This window comes from Macaca thibetana, chromosome 1 (assembly GCF_024542745.1).
Source record: "Macaca thibetana thibetana isolate TM-01 chromosome 1, ASM2454274v1, whole genome shotgun sequence".
NCBI classification, from domain to species: Eukaryota; Metazoa; Chordata; class Mammalia; order Primates; family Cercopithecidae; genus Macaca; species Macaca thibetana.
In genome coordinates this window covers 102,389,178-102,405,882 of record NC_065578.1, presented here as the reverse complement: position 1 = coordinate 102,405,882, position 16,705 = coordinate 102,389,178, and the positions used below count along the sequence as shown (strand labels likewise).

Below are 16,705 nucleotides of genomic sequence, written 5' to 3'. Positions count from 1 at the left end.
GATATCCTATTGGCCTAAAAACATAGCCAAGCAGGACTAGTGCAAAAAAAAGTTCTTGAACACCATTATAATTTTGTATCTCAGGCATGCTGAATGCTATTTGGCCAGCATATGGTCTACTCTGAATGTTTTGCTTGTTTTTGAATACAGGTATGAAGCTAATAGAATGTAAGTCAAGCAAGTACTCAAATAATGTTGTTTTGTTCAACTCGTTTAGTTATAGTGTTGATAAGAAAAAAAAAAAGTCCTTCCCAGTCAGGGCCACTATGTGGCAATTACATGTTCTCCCTATGTCTGCATGGGATTTCACTGGGCACTCTGGTTTCCTTCCATATCCCCAAAATGTGTACAGAGAATTGCTGTCTCTAAATGGTCGCAGTCTGGTTGAGTGAGTATGTTTGTCCTACCATGAGATGGTATCTTGTCCAGGGCTGGTTCTCACCCTGTGTCCTGAATGTTTGGGTTGGGCTCCAACCATCTGGGGCCCTGAACTGGGATAAGCAGGTTAGAAAATGAATGAACAAATTAATGAATGAATACAAATTATTGTCAAATAAAAATGTATAAACTATACCATAATTATCCAAATGCACATGATAAATAATGCAGTGCAAAAGCACCCAGAGCTCATCATATTTGTGATTGATTCTGAACTGCATGTGGGAGGACATGCTCCTTACAATTTTCACTTTTTGAACGTTTATACCTTAATTTAACCCAGCCCTACTATGACCACCGTCATTCATTGATTCACCAGAAATTGGATAATTATTTTGTTTTCATTAATCGTTCTTAAGTGTATGTATAGCTCACATTTAGTTCAATGTTCAATATGAAAAGTGTTTTCAGTCTTTATTTAGAAGTTTGGTGGTGTTTTTGTGACTGGAAATAGACTGTAGGAACTTAACTTTGGTTTATATCAATTAGCCTATAGTCAAATTGGTTTCATTAAAGTTCAGTTGCTTAAAGTCGAAGTTTGCAAGAGCCTATCGAGGACGTTAAGTGAGGACTTACTATACATTGAGTAATATGGGTTCTAAAGTCTGTTTTTATAACAATACTTGAACTGCATTATTCATGTCCTGACTTGCTTAGTGACCTAAATAGATATGTAATTATGGACCAAAGAACTTGAAGATCTAAAAATGATAAAGTGTTTTTTTTTTTCTAAGTGGCATATTTCATGTAGTGTACTGTTTGAAGGTTAATCCATGTTGTGTCATGTATCAGCCATCTTTTTTATGGCTGGGTAGTATTTCATCATACAGACTACTTTTGGTTAATCCATTCATCTGTTGAAAGAAACTTGGATTGTTTCCACCTTTTGGCTCTTGTGAATAATGCTGTAGTGAACATTGGTGTTCAAATATTTGGTTGAGTCCTAGCTTTCAATTATTTTGGGCATATACGTGGGAGTGGAATTGCTGGGTCATATGGCACTTCTGTATGAGTTCACTTAAATGAAATTTTTCGAATGAGGAACTAGAGACAGAAAGTATATAAGAAGTTGTCAGGGGTAGGAGGTGGAAGGAATGAGGAGTTATTGCATAATGGTGATGAAGTTTGTTTGGGTTGATGAAAAATTTTCAGAAATAGATAAGAATGATAGTTGTACAATATTGTGAGTGTAATTAATGCTACTGAATTGTACACTTAAAAAACCTAAAATGTCAAATTTAATGTTATATGTATTGATCACAATTAAAAATAATAATAGTATAATATGCCAAAACCCACTGTACCCTTTTAAATGGGTGTTTTGTATGGTATGTGAATTATAGCCCAATAAAGATGTTTATACAAATGGATCACACTTACAAAGGAAAGTTTAAGTTTCCAAACATATACTATATTGACCACTTCAGAGTAGCTACAAGTACCTGGAATGAATTAGGTTTGGGAAATTTATGCTTCCACTGACAAATAACCTAGTATTACATAATCTAAGGCTACATAAAAATGTGGAGGGGCACAATTACTAAATTATTCATCTTTAGGGACTTTCAGTCTAAATCATGAAGTATGTAGTAATATCCATGAAGTAACTGGTAAGTTGAGAGAATAAAAATCAATAAGTTACATATAGATAGATACATAAACCTTTGTGCACATGCATTTGTACCTGTATATAATTTGTAAATAATTAACACAGGAAAGGACTAAAAAAGGCATTGTATTGTGCCGCCTATTTTTTTAACACCTTTCTTTCAACTTCTCTTTGTGTATACAAAATGACTAAGTAGGTGCACATTTTACAGTGTTTATGTAATATCCATTGTAAATTTGAATCTTCAAAATCACCTCTGTTTAGATTATGAATAGTTTATTAGTAACTCTGGTAGAAAATGAAATACAAATGCTAACTTTCACTTGAATTCTACATAATGTTATTACTTGGAATTATTAAATATTTTGTGAATTATAATCAAGATACATATGAATGTTTATAAATTCATATATATGAAATTTTAAATTTCGGATGCACACATGCCTGTATACACACACACGCGCGCATGCACACACACACACACCCCTTCTGTGTTGCTTAACCAAAATTTGATTACAGATTTGAGATATTTTGAATCTGAGAATGTTGTTATGGTTTATATTACTACCTGCTGTCCCACTCCCCAAACTCCCACCTAAATGTTAGGGAAGCGTGGCAAGTGATAAATAGATTCAAGGTATGAAATGACATACTATCCTGTGTTAAAAATACTCATTGTTATATCAGAGAGTTGTTCAGTTCTAGTTTTTTTTTATTGTTTGCTTATTTTTCAGCTGCTCCAGTTGATGTACTAAAAGCACTAGATTTTCACAATTCTCCAGAGGGAATATCAAAAACAATGGGGTTTTGCACAAACAGAAAGAATTCTAAAGGCTCAGATACTGCTTACAGAGTTTCAAAGCAAGCACAACTCAGTGCCCCAACAAAACAGTTATTTCCAGGTATGTTTACTTTATTATTATTACTACTAAAATTATTACTACTTTTGTTACTACTAATGCTACTTTTAGTATTTCTTTACTAATTAGTATTTTTATCAGGTTAGATAATGCCCAATTATATGGTAAAATGCAATTCTTTCATATATCAGACACCAAATACTTTGTGGTCACCAAAGTAATGTAATGAAAATAACAAATAATTTAATAATTGCCAATCGTAATTCAGCACAATCACATTTCTGTGAAAATATGCTTATTTGAGCATTTAGTAATTCATTACTTTGTTAGAACATAATATATGGAGACAGCATTTTATATCTAGCCTATTTCTACATGTAATCATATAGAGGTTATTCATTGTGACTAGGGTATAGGACGGAATCTTTCCCCTTAATGACTACCTAAGTTAATTTAATGGGCATTTGGATTTAAACATACTTAGTGCAGGTTTTCCTAACATTAAGGTCAATGTTTCTGTTGAAAGAGGTACTTTTTTTTTTGAAAATAATTTTGCTTTATTTTTGCATGTCGTTCTTAGCTAAAATATGAGAAAATTTAGTCACATCTCACAGTTATCTCTACTGAACTTAGAGATTTTTTAAAAAATATCAGCTGGCAGTTTTTCATAATGGTACTGAAAAGTACTTGCTGAATATTTGTTTTTCCTTCCATGAGAGCACTAATTGACCTAATAACACTAATTATCTAGAAATCATGATAATGTGGAGAAAGGGCATTGAGTAGTGAAATGACAATTTCTGAGCCTCATATTTTCAGAGCAAGTAACTTGTTAACTGTGCTTGCCTCCATTTGATACATACCGGTTATCTATGATTGGTTGATTGACGGGTGTTCTCATCCTTATTTAACAGAGGAGGAAACTGAATTTCACAGAGACTCTCTGAGTTGACCAAGTTACATTGTGGTCAATATATAATCTAGGTTTGTTCTGCTCCATATATTTTATATGTTATCAAATGGTCCTTTCTGGCACTTTGGGATCTTCTCGGCAGCAATTTATCATTTAAATTCTTCATATTATCCTATATTATCTCTGCTTGAGAAAATTTGAGTTTCCTATCTTCATATGAAACTATTTTCTAACAAGAGGAAACAAATATAAATCAAGGGATTTAAACGTTACAAAACAGCACAGTACAGTTTTCATGGAAGGACATTTTAAAATACTTTGAAATACATTTATTTTGATTGTTCACTGATTCTTCCAATATATTTTCTGTTTTGCAATACTTTGTGGTGAACAAGAACAAACTGAAAATATAAAGAATAAAATGAACTTTTTTTCTGACTTTGAAAATAAAAAAAATTAAAATGATTATTAAGTTCATAAAATATTTAAAAAATAGAATTAAAAAATTAAAAGTAAAAAGGTAAGTTGCTTTTTCTATTTATGTGCACTCTGCTGCATTTCTTAAAGCATCCTTAATAGATAAAGGGATGGGAATTTTGAAGGGAGGAAAACAAAGAAAAATATACCAATTAAAAACCTTTAGAAATACTCAGATTACAGGTTATAATTTTTATACTTTGGCTCATTATCTCAGGGTCAGTGTGTTTTGCATTCCAATGTGGTAGTTATTTAAAATCATTAATTTTATATAATTAATTTTAATACTATATATTTAAGTGATAAAACTATATAATCAACATTATCTGACTGCTTTGTTTATGATACAGTCTCATATAATTTCCACAGTAGTTCCATGGGACAGATTAAATTATTAGGCCAGTCAATGGATAGGAAGGGCAAGTAGGATTTTATTTGCTAAGAACACGTGGCTAGGAGATGGTGTGTTGATTCCATATATTGACTATTACGAATAATGTTTCAATAAATATTGGACTGCAGATATCCCTTCAACATACTGATGTCATTTACTTGGTGCATATACCCAGTAGTAGGATTGATGGATAATATAACATAGGAGTGCATATGTTTTTGACATACTGATTTCATTTCCTTTGTATGTATACTCAGTAGTTGGATTGATGGCACTAGCTCTAATGTTTTGAGGAAACTTTTTACTATTTTCTATATGGATGTATTAATTTACATTTTCACCAATAGTATGAAACTGTTTCCTTTTCTCTACAATTGCACCAACACTTATCTTTTGACTTTTTGATAGTTGTCATTCATACTGGAGTGGAGTAATAGCTCATTGTGGTTTTGATTTACATTTCCATAATGATTAATGATGTTGAACATTCTTTTCATATACCTATTAGCCATTAGTATGTCTTCTTTGAGATATGTTTATTCAGACATCTTGCCCATTTTTAATTGGATTTTTTTTTCTATTGAGTTGTTTGAGTTCTTTACATGTTTTTAATATTAACCCCTTATCAGATGCATAGTTTGCAGATATTTTCTCCTGTTCTATAGGTTGTCTCTTCATTTGTTAATTTTTTATTTTGCTTTGTAAATGCTTTTTAGTTAAATGTAATCCTATTTGGATGTAGTAGGGCTGGGATTTGAGCCAATGATCTGACAAGATTCAGAACTTTCAATTGAGATACTGTACTGTCTTCCAGTTAACTACTCTATGCATACAGTTATAGCATAAAAATGTATTAAAACCTCTTGCTGTTTTTTCTTTTATAATACATTTTAATAATTTCCACTTCATAAAATGTCTTTCTACTACGTGGCTTCATAAGATTCTATTACATACATATTCGTATTTTATTTAACCAGTTTCAATCATTGCAGCTTATTTTAAAATTTTACTATTATAAATAGTGGTTTGGTGATTTGAAAGCATAATACGTTTACACATATGCATCCTCTCCACATACATTCTTGGTGGCAGAATTGCTGATCTACGATTGTTTGAACTTGAATCCAAGACAGACATATTCATATTTCTTTTATAGGTTTATACTACTGCCTGTAATAGAATTTGGAATGAATGGAATGAAAAAGGAAGGTCTTGATATTGGGCTAGATATTGTTGATTACACATGCACATACACAATGGTTTTGCAAAAAGACAACTTTTAAACTAAAAGCGTCTCATTTCTCAAATAATAATGCTTGCTTTATTTATATGCCAGAGTAGTAAGAGAATCAAATAAGATATATTTGTAAAACTATTTTGAAAAATAAAATCCACAACTTAACATGCAGTGTTTTATAAAAAATGTAAGTATTCTTTACTTAATTATTTGAGATATACTTAGGGTAATTGTTTAAATGATATATTTGTTTAACAAATGTTTAGTAAGTACCAATGTAGATCAGATTGTATGCTAGATATTTGGCACATGATTGAGAGACAGAAAGAAAGAAAAACAGAGTCTGCCTTCTTGAATTTAAAATCAAGTTAGTCAATTACCCTTATACTTCTGGCTCATAATGACATACACTTCTTTAATAAGAACCAATATGCAGTGAAACTGCATTGTTTGATATTAAGAACTAATCGAAAATTCTTAAGCTTTTAAAGAAACAACAAAAATAATACGTTTATTAATTGGGTCATTACAATGCTTCTTTAAAATGGGAATGTATGGCTACAGACTAGACAAAGCCAAAACATTCAAACTTTATGCCAAAATTAGTACTTAAATACGTGTTTTAAGAGTGCTGGCTATGTGTTTGATATTTACTGGTATCATGATCCTGTTGCCTAAATCAAATTTAATTTCATATAGCCATTGTGCTTTAAGTACTTTAAGTGAGTGGCTTTAAAGTTTGACTATAGCTTGGATAAAAATTGAAGAGAAACCTTAATAGAGGACCCCTATTTATTTATTAATCTGTTTACTATTCAAAGTTAGTTGATTTATAAGGCCATGTAGAAAGTTCAAAAATACTACAGTGATCTAGGAACAATGTAGAAATTGGACGTTGGAAATTTCTAACTCTTTGGCCTTTTCTTCTCAGGTGGACCTTTTCCAGAAGACTTTTCAATATTATTTACAGTGAAACCAAAAAAAGGAATTCAGTCTTTCCTTTTATCTATATATAATGAGCATGGTATTCAGCAAATTGGTGTTGAGGTTGGAAGATCACCTGTTTTTCTGTTTGAAGACCACACTGGAAAACCTGCCCCAGAAGACTATCCCCTCTTCAGAACTGTTAACATTGCTGATGGAAAGTAAGTCACAAAATAATACAATGTTTTAACTATGCTGATGTCATTATTTTTATTCAGTCATTTAACAAATATTTATGAAGTATGATACAGTTTTTCCAGTGGCTGGTGATAAATAAATGAACAAAAAATACATAAAGACATAATTTATAGTATGTACAGGGAAACAACAATGCTTTCAAAATAAATCACTAATAAATAGTATAGCAGGTGATAATAAGTGAGAAAGAAGAAGAGAGCAGTAAAGAGGATAGGGTGTGGCAGTGGGGTGGGTACAGTTTTAAGAAGTGAGATCAAGCCAAATCCCACTAAGAAAGTGATATGTAAAAAAGGTGGAGTGCTTGCCATGCTGATAATTAAAAGCCTAGTGTTCCAGGAGAAGCCGGAAGCAAATACAGTCTCTGATTCCAGGGTGTGGACAATTTGTTCCAAGCAATATCAAGGATACCAGCATGGCAGGAGAAGAGTGGGATGATGAGGATGGAGAAGCAGAGGGAGGCCAGATGGTATAACACATTGTAGGAGGTTGTAAGCACTTTGGATTGTACTCTGAGTGAAACAGGAAGTTACTGGAGGCTTTTTGAGCAGAAGAATGATCTAATTCGACTAACGTTTTACTAATAATACTGGAGATCAGAGGAAGCATTATAGAGTACTGATATGTGCCACGTGCTAAGCTCTTTATACACTGTTAACTCATTTAGTTCTCTTGATTCCTTTAAGAAAGTAATGTTAATAAACTAATTTTACTGGTAAGGGAACTGAGGCTCAGAGAGTTTAAGTAACTTGCCTAAGGTCATATACTTGGAGAGTGATAGAGATGGGGTTTGAACTCAGGAAGTCAGGCTCGCACTGCGCTCCTTTGCAAATCATGCCGAATTCTGAATTATGCATAGTGGTCATTCCCTTTCACTTATGGAGCAGCTAAATAGAAATTTATGCTTATTAAGTTTACTCGATATTTTATCACTGAATCCAGACCTCTAAAAAAACTTCATCCGAAATAGCATATTTGGTCAGAGATATAAGAAGGAAGTAGCAGTGCTCATTGACACTCATTACATTTTTGTCAGGACCACAGAGAAACTCTCAAGTCTCAGTGTTACAAACAAACAAACAAACAAACAAACAAACAAAAACAGGCTTTTACAACTAATTTACACTATTATCCTATGAACAAATTAGATATAATAGCACATTGTGTTTCATTTTTTGACTGTTAGCAAACTCCATAGTAAGAGTTTAGTCTATATTTGGTAATTGTAGAAAATATTTTGAACTTATCTTATTATTCACACCTTATTTTTCCTTAATCCTACTTTCCTAACTGAAAAAAAAAAAAAAAAAAAAACCTTCAATTTATTGCAGCCCAGACCACATTCTATTCAAAACTAACAGGCAGTGTTTAATATGAATGAATCCTTAAAGTAAAACATGAACAAATAAAAACAAAAAAATGGAGGATGTTCAATAAATATTTTTAATTGATTATCAAACAGAACAAGAAGTTATATTTACATATATCACAGTAGTAAAATATTATCTTGATAATATGTTGAATATAATTCATACCTAGTAGTATTCATTTTTTTCATTCGTATATGCCTTCAATAACAATTTGTTAAATGCTTACTGTGTGCTAGATAGGTCCTATACTTTTACTTGAGACTGTTAAAATGTGACATATTTGTGGAGCTCAACTGACATAATAATTTAGATGCAAAAATACTGGTATTTAAGCATAGTCTGATTTTTTTCAAGAACAATCATGACATTCATCATGAATGAACATTCATTCCATACGTACTTATCTATTAGCCACCACTTGGCTGGCAGTCTGTTGAGCACAGCAGTTGTAGCAATGAACAACCCAGGTGAAGTTCCTCCACTCCTGGAGCTTAAATATGTGAAGTGCTTATAGTTCTGTGAATGAAAATAAATCAAGGTAGGAAATGTAGAGTGTACTATTTTAGATAGGGCAGTTTAATATGAATGAATCCTTAAAGTAAAACATGAGGTTTTACTCATATTTTTTTGACGAGGTTGCATTAAGCAAAATCACAAAGGAAGTGAGAGTACAGCCATGTAGGGATATGGAGAAAGAACAATCCTTCCAGAGTGAAGAACCTGTGCAAGGGGCAATAAAAAGACATCCTTGTGGTTGGGATGCCGGGAATCAAGGGAGCGTCTGAGCTCATGAGGTTATAGAAGGCTAGGGGACCCTCATATGAAGCAGAGTAAGGGCTTCAGTTTTTACTGTGAGTATTGTATTTGGTAGTTTTTAAGAATGCAGACCCTTGATCTGACTTATATTTTTAAAAGGTGGCTCTGGTTGCATAAGAGTAGAAGCAGAGGTCAATTAGGAGTCTAGCTGTGAGAGATGGCAGCTTGGACTAAGTTGAGACACAATGGATTCTGTTTATACTTTCGAATTTATGAACTGATAGAATTTTCTGACTATAGGAGTGTGTAGTATGAGAAAAAGAGAATAATTAAGAATGCCTCTAAGGCTAAATGTTAATTTAGTATTTTGAATATTATATATGATACCATGATTATGACATATCATTATCACAGCCTACATTAATTAAACAAAAATATCAAGTTTAGAGTTCTAATCAATTTTAATTATTGAAATTGTTTTTATTTTCTGTTAATGAAAAGCACATACCTATAATACTGGGAATAGTTTAAGTGAAGACACAGATTTCTTGGCATGAAGTATGTGTAAATTTTACTCTCACTCTATTAAGTAGCTCCTTGTATAAATCTTTGCTCAATTCATACCAAGCAGACACCTATGCCAGTTGAATGTTCTAGTGGAAAGACCAAAGATTAAGTGTATATGGAAATACACTTGGTCACCATGCCAAGTCACATGAAACAGACATTTTAGGAAGGCTCCTGCAACTTTTTGGGCATTTTATTTTATGGATCTAGTCCTAGACACTTCTGGAATATTAATCTAGCACTTTTCATTTGGAAAAAAAATAAAATACAAACCAGACTGGCTTGCAGAATCTGAGTGGGCTTCATTTAATGGTTTATGTTAGCACCATACATTGTTAATAAAACCCACCATTTTACAGTATGGTTAGGGAATGTGCGTTTCCAAAGGGCTGGCCATGTCTCCCCAGCCAAGCCTGTCATCACTGCTCTGAATTAGTTGGAGCAGTAGCTGCAGAGTGAATTGAGACTCTCATTCCACACATGTGTTGACTATGTTTTCTTTCAGTTTTCCACTTCCTGCCAACCCTGGAAAGAAGGAAAGATATTGTGTCTCAGTCTTGGATCCTGCCTACAGTAGTGATCTATAACTGTCTTGAAATTAAAGTGGAAAAATAATGAAAGCACTTGAAATAAATGTGAATAAAGACAGAGAAGCACATTGTGTTTTACAATTAGGACGTTGACTTGCTCTAGATGGAGCACTCATTCAATTAGTAGACATACCCTTTTACAGTCAATCTCAGGGGATCATTAGAGCAGATTTTTTTTTAAATGGAATTCCACTTTGGAAGAAAGCATTTACGTACTTGGAAACTATTACTTACCCCATATCCCACCCTAATCTCTATCAAATACCTTCATCAGGACACAGTGAGATTAAGCTTTTGTTACTACAACACAAAGTGAAGCAAAGGATGGGCACTTCCTTATCAGCACAGACAACTAATTCTACTGTGCATTTTATGCTGCTTGTGTCCCTTTGAGTACCTAGCACTGTTAGGTAAAGAGTAAGTAGTCACCTGTTAACCGGCTGCTTAATAAATGAGTCTACATTTTTTGTCTGATTTCAGTTCATTTTTATAATTTAAAATGCACAGTATTTTAATGTGAATACTGCTTTGGCAACCACTGTTTTTTTGAAGCTTACAAAAGAATTACTTGTCTATTTTAGGTGGCATCGGGTAGCAATCAGCGTGGAGAAGAAAACTGTGACAATGATTGTTGATTGTAAGAAGAAAACCACGAAACCACTTGATAGAAGTGAGAGAGCAATTGTTGATACCAATGGAATCACGGTTTTTGGAACAAGGATTTTGGATGAAGAAGTTTTTGAGGTAAAAATAAATCAAACTCTAAGCTGAATATTGACAAATCTAATGAACTGGGTTAACAACAGTAAAAATACTGCTTTATAGCAATATGTTGTAAAGCAAAGTTGAAACTCTAAAGGGTGACCTAGTTTCTTCCTGTGTGAGTATAGTGGTGATGTTTTCTATTCTTCAGTAAGAGAATGACCAGACAATGGTGACTGTAACGCCTGGGAAACATTTACAGGGATTGGTTGATTTGAACACAGACATGCTATTCTCCTGGAAAGGACAAACAGCTTAACTCTTAGTACTTTGTATTATTTTCTTTGCAGAAAAGAACACTTTCTTCATTTCATTCTATGGGAGGTTAATTTAGAGAGATGTATATACAAGCCATATGTTTTGCCTTCCTCTGTTCTTTGTGAATGTTTTTTAAGGTAAAATAGAGATCATATTGCAAAATATAAATTTTAAGTTTATAAATCACTTTAAAACATAATGTAAAGATCATGGTAAGATATTTCTATCTAATTATATTTCACTAATTATGATAATCACATTCTTTTAGTTCTCCAATCATTGGATATGGCAATTTATGCTTTAATTTTCATTTAGTCATTTTTTAAAAGAATAAATGATCTGAATTCTGACATAATTAAAAGATGCACTCTCCAGACATTATTTATTATTTTGGTGGTTGTTTGTAAACAATTTGAGTCATTTCTTTGTCAAGGTGTAACAAAGTAAAGCTGTGTAACATATTACAAATTACTAGAGATTTGCTATATTTTATGATGTGTGAATATACATATACACATGTGTACACACACACACATATATACACACAAACATACAGACAGTATGTATTTTCATAAACAGAACAATGTTCATTCAGAGCGTCAGCTAGACTATTTCGCTCCTGTACTTATATATATAACCTACAGTGTAGTTTTATTTAAAATTTTTATTACAATTAACATTTGTGAAAGTTCCATGTTATTTGAGATACTATTATTTCTGACTTTTATCCACTAGTGTGTACCTAAGCCTTTAACTCTATATAAAATATTTTAAACTACCATATCATGCTGGATTATGTAAATGATAAACTGATTTGAGTGGTATATAATGGAAATATATTCTCAGATCTCCCAATATCTAACATTGATTACATGCACATGATGATAAACAATTATTTAGTCTTTCAATAAATAAATATTAATATAATTTCTAGTCTTGAAAAACCTTCTTTTGAAAATAAAACTATTCATAAATATGTTTCATGTGAATTATGAATAAATTATAATTTATTTTTGTAACCTACACCTTATTTTCCAGGAATATAAATGTATAAGACAGAGAAGAACAATATCAATGGAATTTCTTTCTTTTTTAAAAAATTGATTCTTAGCTTTGTAATATTATAGCCATGTTCTGAATCCTGGAGTAACTCCAGCTCTTTAGTTGGAGAAACTATTAAAACATTAAGAAAAGTAATGTTGAAAGGATTCTTTAATGAAACCTTTAGCGAATATGACAATGAGTAGTGAAAAATAAGTTTATTAAGCTGCTTTGCATACTAGAGTTTCATGAAACCCTATGAAGTTTTAAATAGAACATTTACTTACTATTAAGTGCAGTTAGTTTATAAAATGTTAATGGATACAGAACTTATTCTCTCAGGTTTATCTTTTACAATCTTTGACCAGTTATAGAGGGAAACTATTTTTACTTACTAAAAATATTGAGACTGCTTTAGAGTAGGAGTATTTGAATTGGATGAAATTTAGTATTTATCTAATTCATATACTCAAATAGCCATCAGATATAAGATTCAGGTCTTACTTTCTAAATTATATTATTGTATGTATATATGAAATTTCAATAACAATTTGGTCTCTTTCCACTTGAAAATAGAACATGAAGAAAATAAGTAATTCAAGTATATAGATGTTTAGTCCGAATTTAAAATTCTCACTCTTTTGTAAAATTAGTTCATTCTACCTGATGTTAATATATCTTTTCGTAAAAACTTATTCAAGTATGTATTTCCTTTTATTTTTGGTTTATATTATAGTACCTATATACTTATGACTCTTTGCAAGTAAACACATAGAATTTAAACTAAAAATGACAGGAGAGAGAAATTGTACTGTCTATACATTATATTAGTGTTTTATAAATAGTTGTGATGATGAAGATAATATAATACCAGTGATTTATTAGTCTGAAAACTAGAAATGTCACTTTTTCAGACATAGTATTCAAGCCTGTAATCCCAGCACTTTGGGAGGCCGAGACGGGCGGATCACGAGGTCAGGAGATCGAGACCATCCTTGCTAACAAGGTGAAACCCCGTCTCTACTAAAAATACGAAAAAGAACCAGCCGGGCGTGGTGGCGGGCGCCTGTAGTCCCGGCTACTCGGGAGTCTGAGGCAGGAGAATGGCGTAAACGCGGGAGGCGGAGCTTGCAGTGAGCCGAGATGGCGCCACTGCACTCCAGCCTGGGCGACAGAGCGAGACTCCATCTCAAAAAAAATAAATAAATAAATAAAAAAAAAAAATATATATATATATGTATAGTATAAGTCAGATTTAATTGCAGATTTGTTTAGTGTATGTAATTTCATGTATACACTACCCTACATTAATAGAATGGTACTACTATGGTAAAAAATACTAAACATGGTCATATGTGAGTTCCAATCTAATGACTTTTTAGAATTCAACTTTATACAGATAAAAGCAAAGCTGAAGATGATTTTAAAGTTTGAACAATTATAGTTTACATATTATGCTCATCATATGCTCATCACAAGATGAGCATATAGACTCATAATTCAGATTTTATAATTTCAGCATAGCAGAGTGAGTACATGAATTGATTTGGGGATGACAAAAATCTGATTTTGAATCCCAGCATATAGCTTAATATTCAACCTTTTCTGTATAATTACTCTATATCAGTTTCATATGGGAGATATAACAGAATCTTCCTCATAGGACTTATAGAAAAAATGAGCCGATGTATGTACAGTCTTTAAGATACTAGTATAAATATAAATACATATAGATTTTTAGACATACACACATATGTAATATAAATGTGGTTGTATGTTGTTAACTTAATTATCCATTAATGTGTACTTTTACAAACATTATTATAACTTCTTTTTCTTATGATTTTACAACTGTGATATTTCAAATACTTTTGATATGGGCGACTAACAGTGACCCATCTATCAGTCAAAAGTCCTTGTGGGTCCCTCTGTCTGTCTTCTGAAAGTCCTCATGGGTCCGTCTGTCTGTGTTCTAAATGCAGTACTTCTTTTCTGAGCCACTGCAGTTTTACAAAGTACCTTGTAGAGATTAGATACATTTGTCCCCTCTAGACAGAGGTAACACCTGAGTGCAGACCTTAATAAGTGGAACGTGGTCTGACTTAATGAGTATTTCCATGCAAGCAAAAAAAAAAAAAAAAAAAATTCCTACCAACACTAATCAACAGCCTTGATTTTTTTTCCTGCTTGATAAGATTCAAAGATGTGAGGAAAACTAAATTAGAAGAATTGTATTGCTTGTATTTATTATCAATACAATTATTTTTGGAGTCTTTAAAACAGGAAAATTTCTTTACTAAATAGCAAGTTATAGCCATTGTTCAAGTTTTAAAAACACTGTTATTTCTATTTTCTTTTTTTTTAAATAATCAAAACAGATTATTGCAGGCCTTTTATATTTTTTAACAAATAGCCATCTTCAGGGAGATTATTTATTTCATTGAAGCAATGAGTAAAATATGACATATGACGGCCATTTGAGTAGAAAAGCTTTGTGATGAACATTTTGCATTTTTTCAAACTACTCAGAAAATATTTTGAATATAATTTTCTATGGAGAAACCAATGAATAATAATTTATAAAAGCTATGCTATTTGATAATTCTACAAGGCCTGAAAAAAGTAAGATTATCAAACTCTTTTGAGATAGCTTTTGAGATGGCCAAAAGTAAAGCCACCTCAAAAGCCATTAAGAGTTTGATTATTGCTTTATGGTGTCCATATGTCTTTTTAATGCATATATTATCCAAGATACACACTTAAAAGTTGAATTTTAGACATAGTTCTCCTGTAGAACAATGTTATAAGATGGAGATAGCCTTTCCATTTATCCACTTTTCCCAGTCTAGATGCATTTAGTTCATGGTTTTTTTGTGATTTTTTTCTAAATTTATTGAGTTATAATTGAATCACAGTAAACTGCAAATATTAAAAGTATACCATTTGATCAGTTGTGACTGATGTATACAACTGTGAAACCATCATCATAATCAATAAAATAAACATTGCCATCTCACCCAATAGATTCCTCATCACCTTTTATAATTCATTCCTTCTTCTATACTAACCCCAGACAATCATTAATTAGCTTTTTATCACTGTAGCATTTCTGGTACTTTTACAAATGGAGTTATAATGGATGCATTCATTTTAACTTAACTCATTTTAACTCATTTTTCTTTTCCCTGTTATTAACAGTATGTTGAATTATGTTGATTGATTTTTCAAATATTTAAAAACAACTTTTCAATCCTTAGAGGTCTATAGACCCTACTGGTGATGTAGTATGTTGTCTTATTTATATAACATACAATTCAGTTCTTACTCAGTATAATGATCTTAAGATTTAACAATATTTTTTGTATTTAATATTAATATTATTATTATTATTATTTTGCTGAGTAGGATTTTAACACATAGCTAAACCAAAATGTGTTCATATTCACCCTATTAGTGGGCATTTGTGTTGCTTCCAGGTTATGGCTTCTATAAAGCCACTATGAACTTTCATGTATACATTTTGCTTTGTTTGGTTGAATACCTAGACGTGGAATGAATGGGTTATTTGGTAGGTGCATGCTTAACATAAAAAAAAAGAAAATTGTCAAATTATTTTTCAAAGTGGCATTAACCATTTTATACCTTCTTCAGCAGTATATGAGAGTTCCAGTCGTTATGTATCCTTGCCAACCTCTGATATGTTCAGTCTTCTTCATTTTAGGCATTCTAGCTAGATGCATTGTAGTGTTACATTGTGGTTTTAATTTGCACTTCTCTCTTGACTGATGATGTTTGCATTTTGCCAGGTGCTTGTGGGCCATTTATGCATACTGTTTTGTGAGGTGTGTTTTCAGATGTTTTACCCATTTAAAAAAGTTGAGCTGCTTGTCTTTAGTTTAAGGAGTTAGTTTAGTTTTACAAAATATCATGCATATAGACTTTTTGTCTGATAAATGTTTGCAAATATTTTTTCCAGTATGTGACTTGCCTTTTTTTTTTTTTTTTTTAATTTTCTTAATGGCGTCTTTCAAAGTGTAAATGCTTTTAATTTTGATAAAGTTCAATTTATCAGTTTTGTTATGTTTTACACTCTTTGTGTTCTAAGAAACTTTTACTCTAAGATCACAAAGATTTTCTTCTATTTTTAGTGTCAGAATGTTGTTGTTTCAGGATTTGCACATAGGTCATGTCCCATTTTGAGTTAATATTTGCATATAATGTAAAGTAAAGGTCAGTATTCACTGTTTTCTACAT

At 31.8% G+C, this 16,705-nt stretch overlaps 1 protein-coding gene across 2 annotated transcripts in view; it reads left to right on the top strand.

The window, feature by feature from the left end:
• The window catches only part of COL11A1 (collagen type XI alpha 1 chain), a 219,223-nt gene that overhangs the window by 22,991 nt on the left and 179,527 nt on the right, over positions 1-16,705 (top strand). For both annotated transcript variants that reach the window (XM_050778638.1, XM_050778648.1), the window contains exons 2-4: positions 2,782-2,949; positions 6,860-7,073; positions 10,972-11,134. In XM_050778638.1, coding sequence (XP_050634595.1) covers positions 2,782-2,949; positions 6,860-7,073; positions 10,972-11,134 — 545 coding nt within the window. The remainder of the gene's footprint in view (positions 1-2,781; positions 2,950-6,859; positions 7,074-10,971; positions 11,135-16,705) is intronic.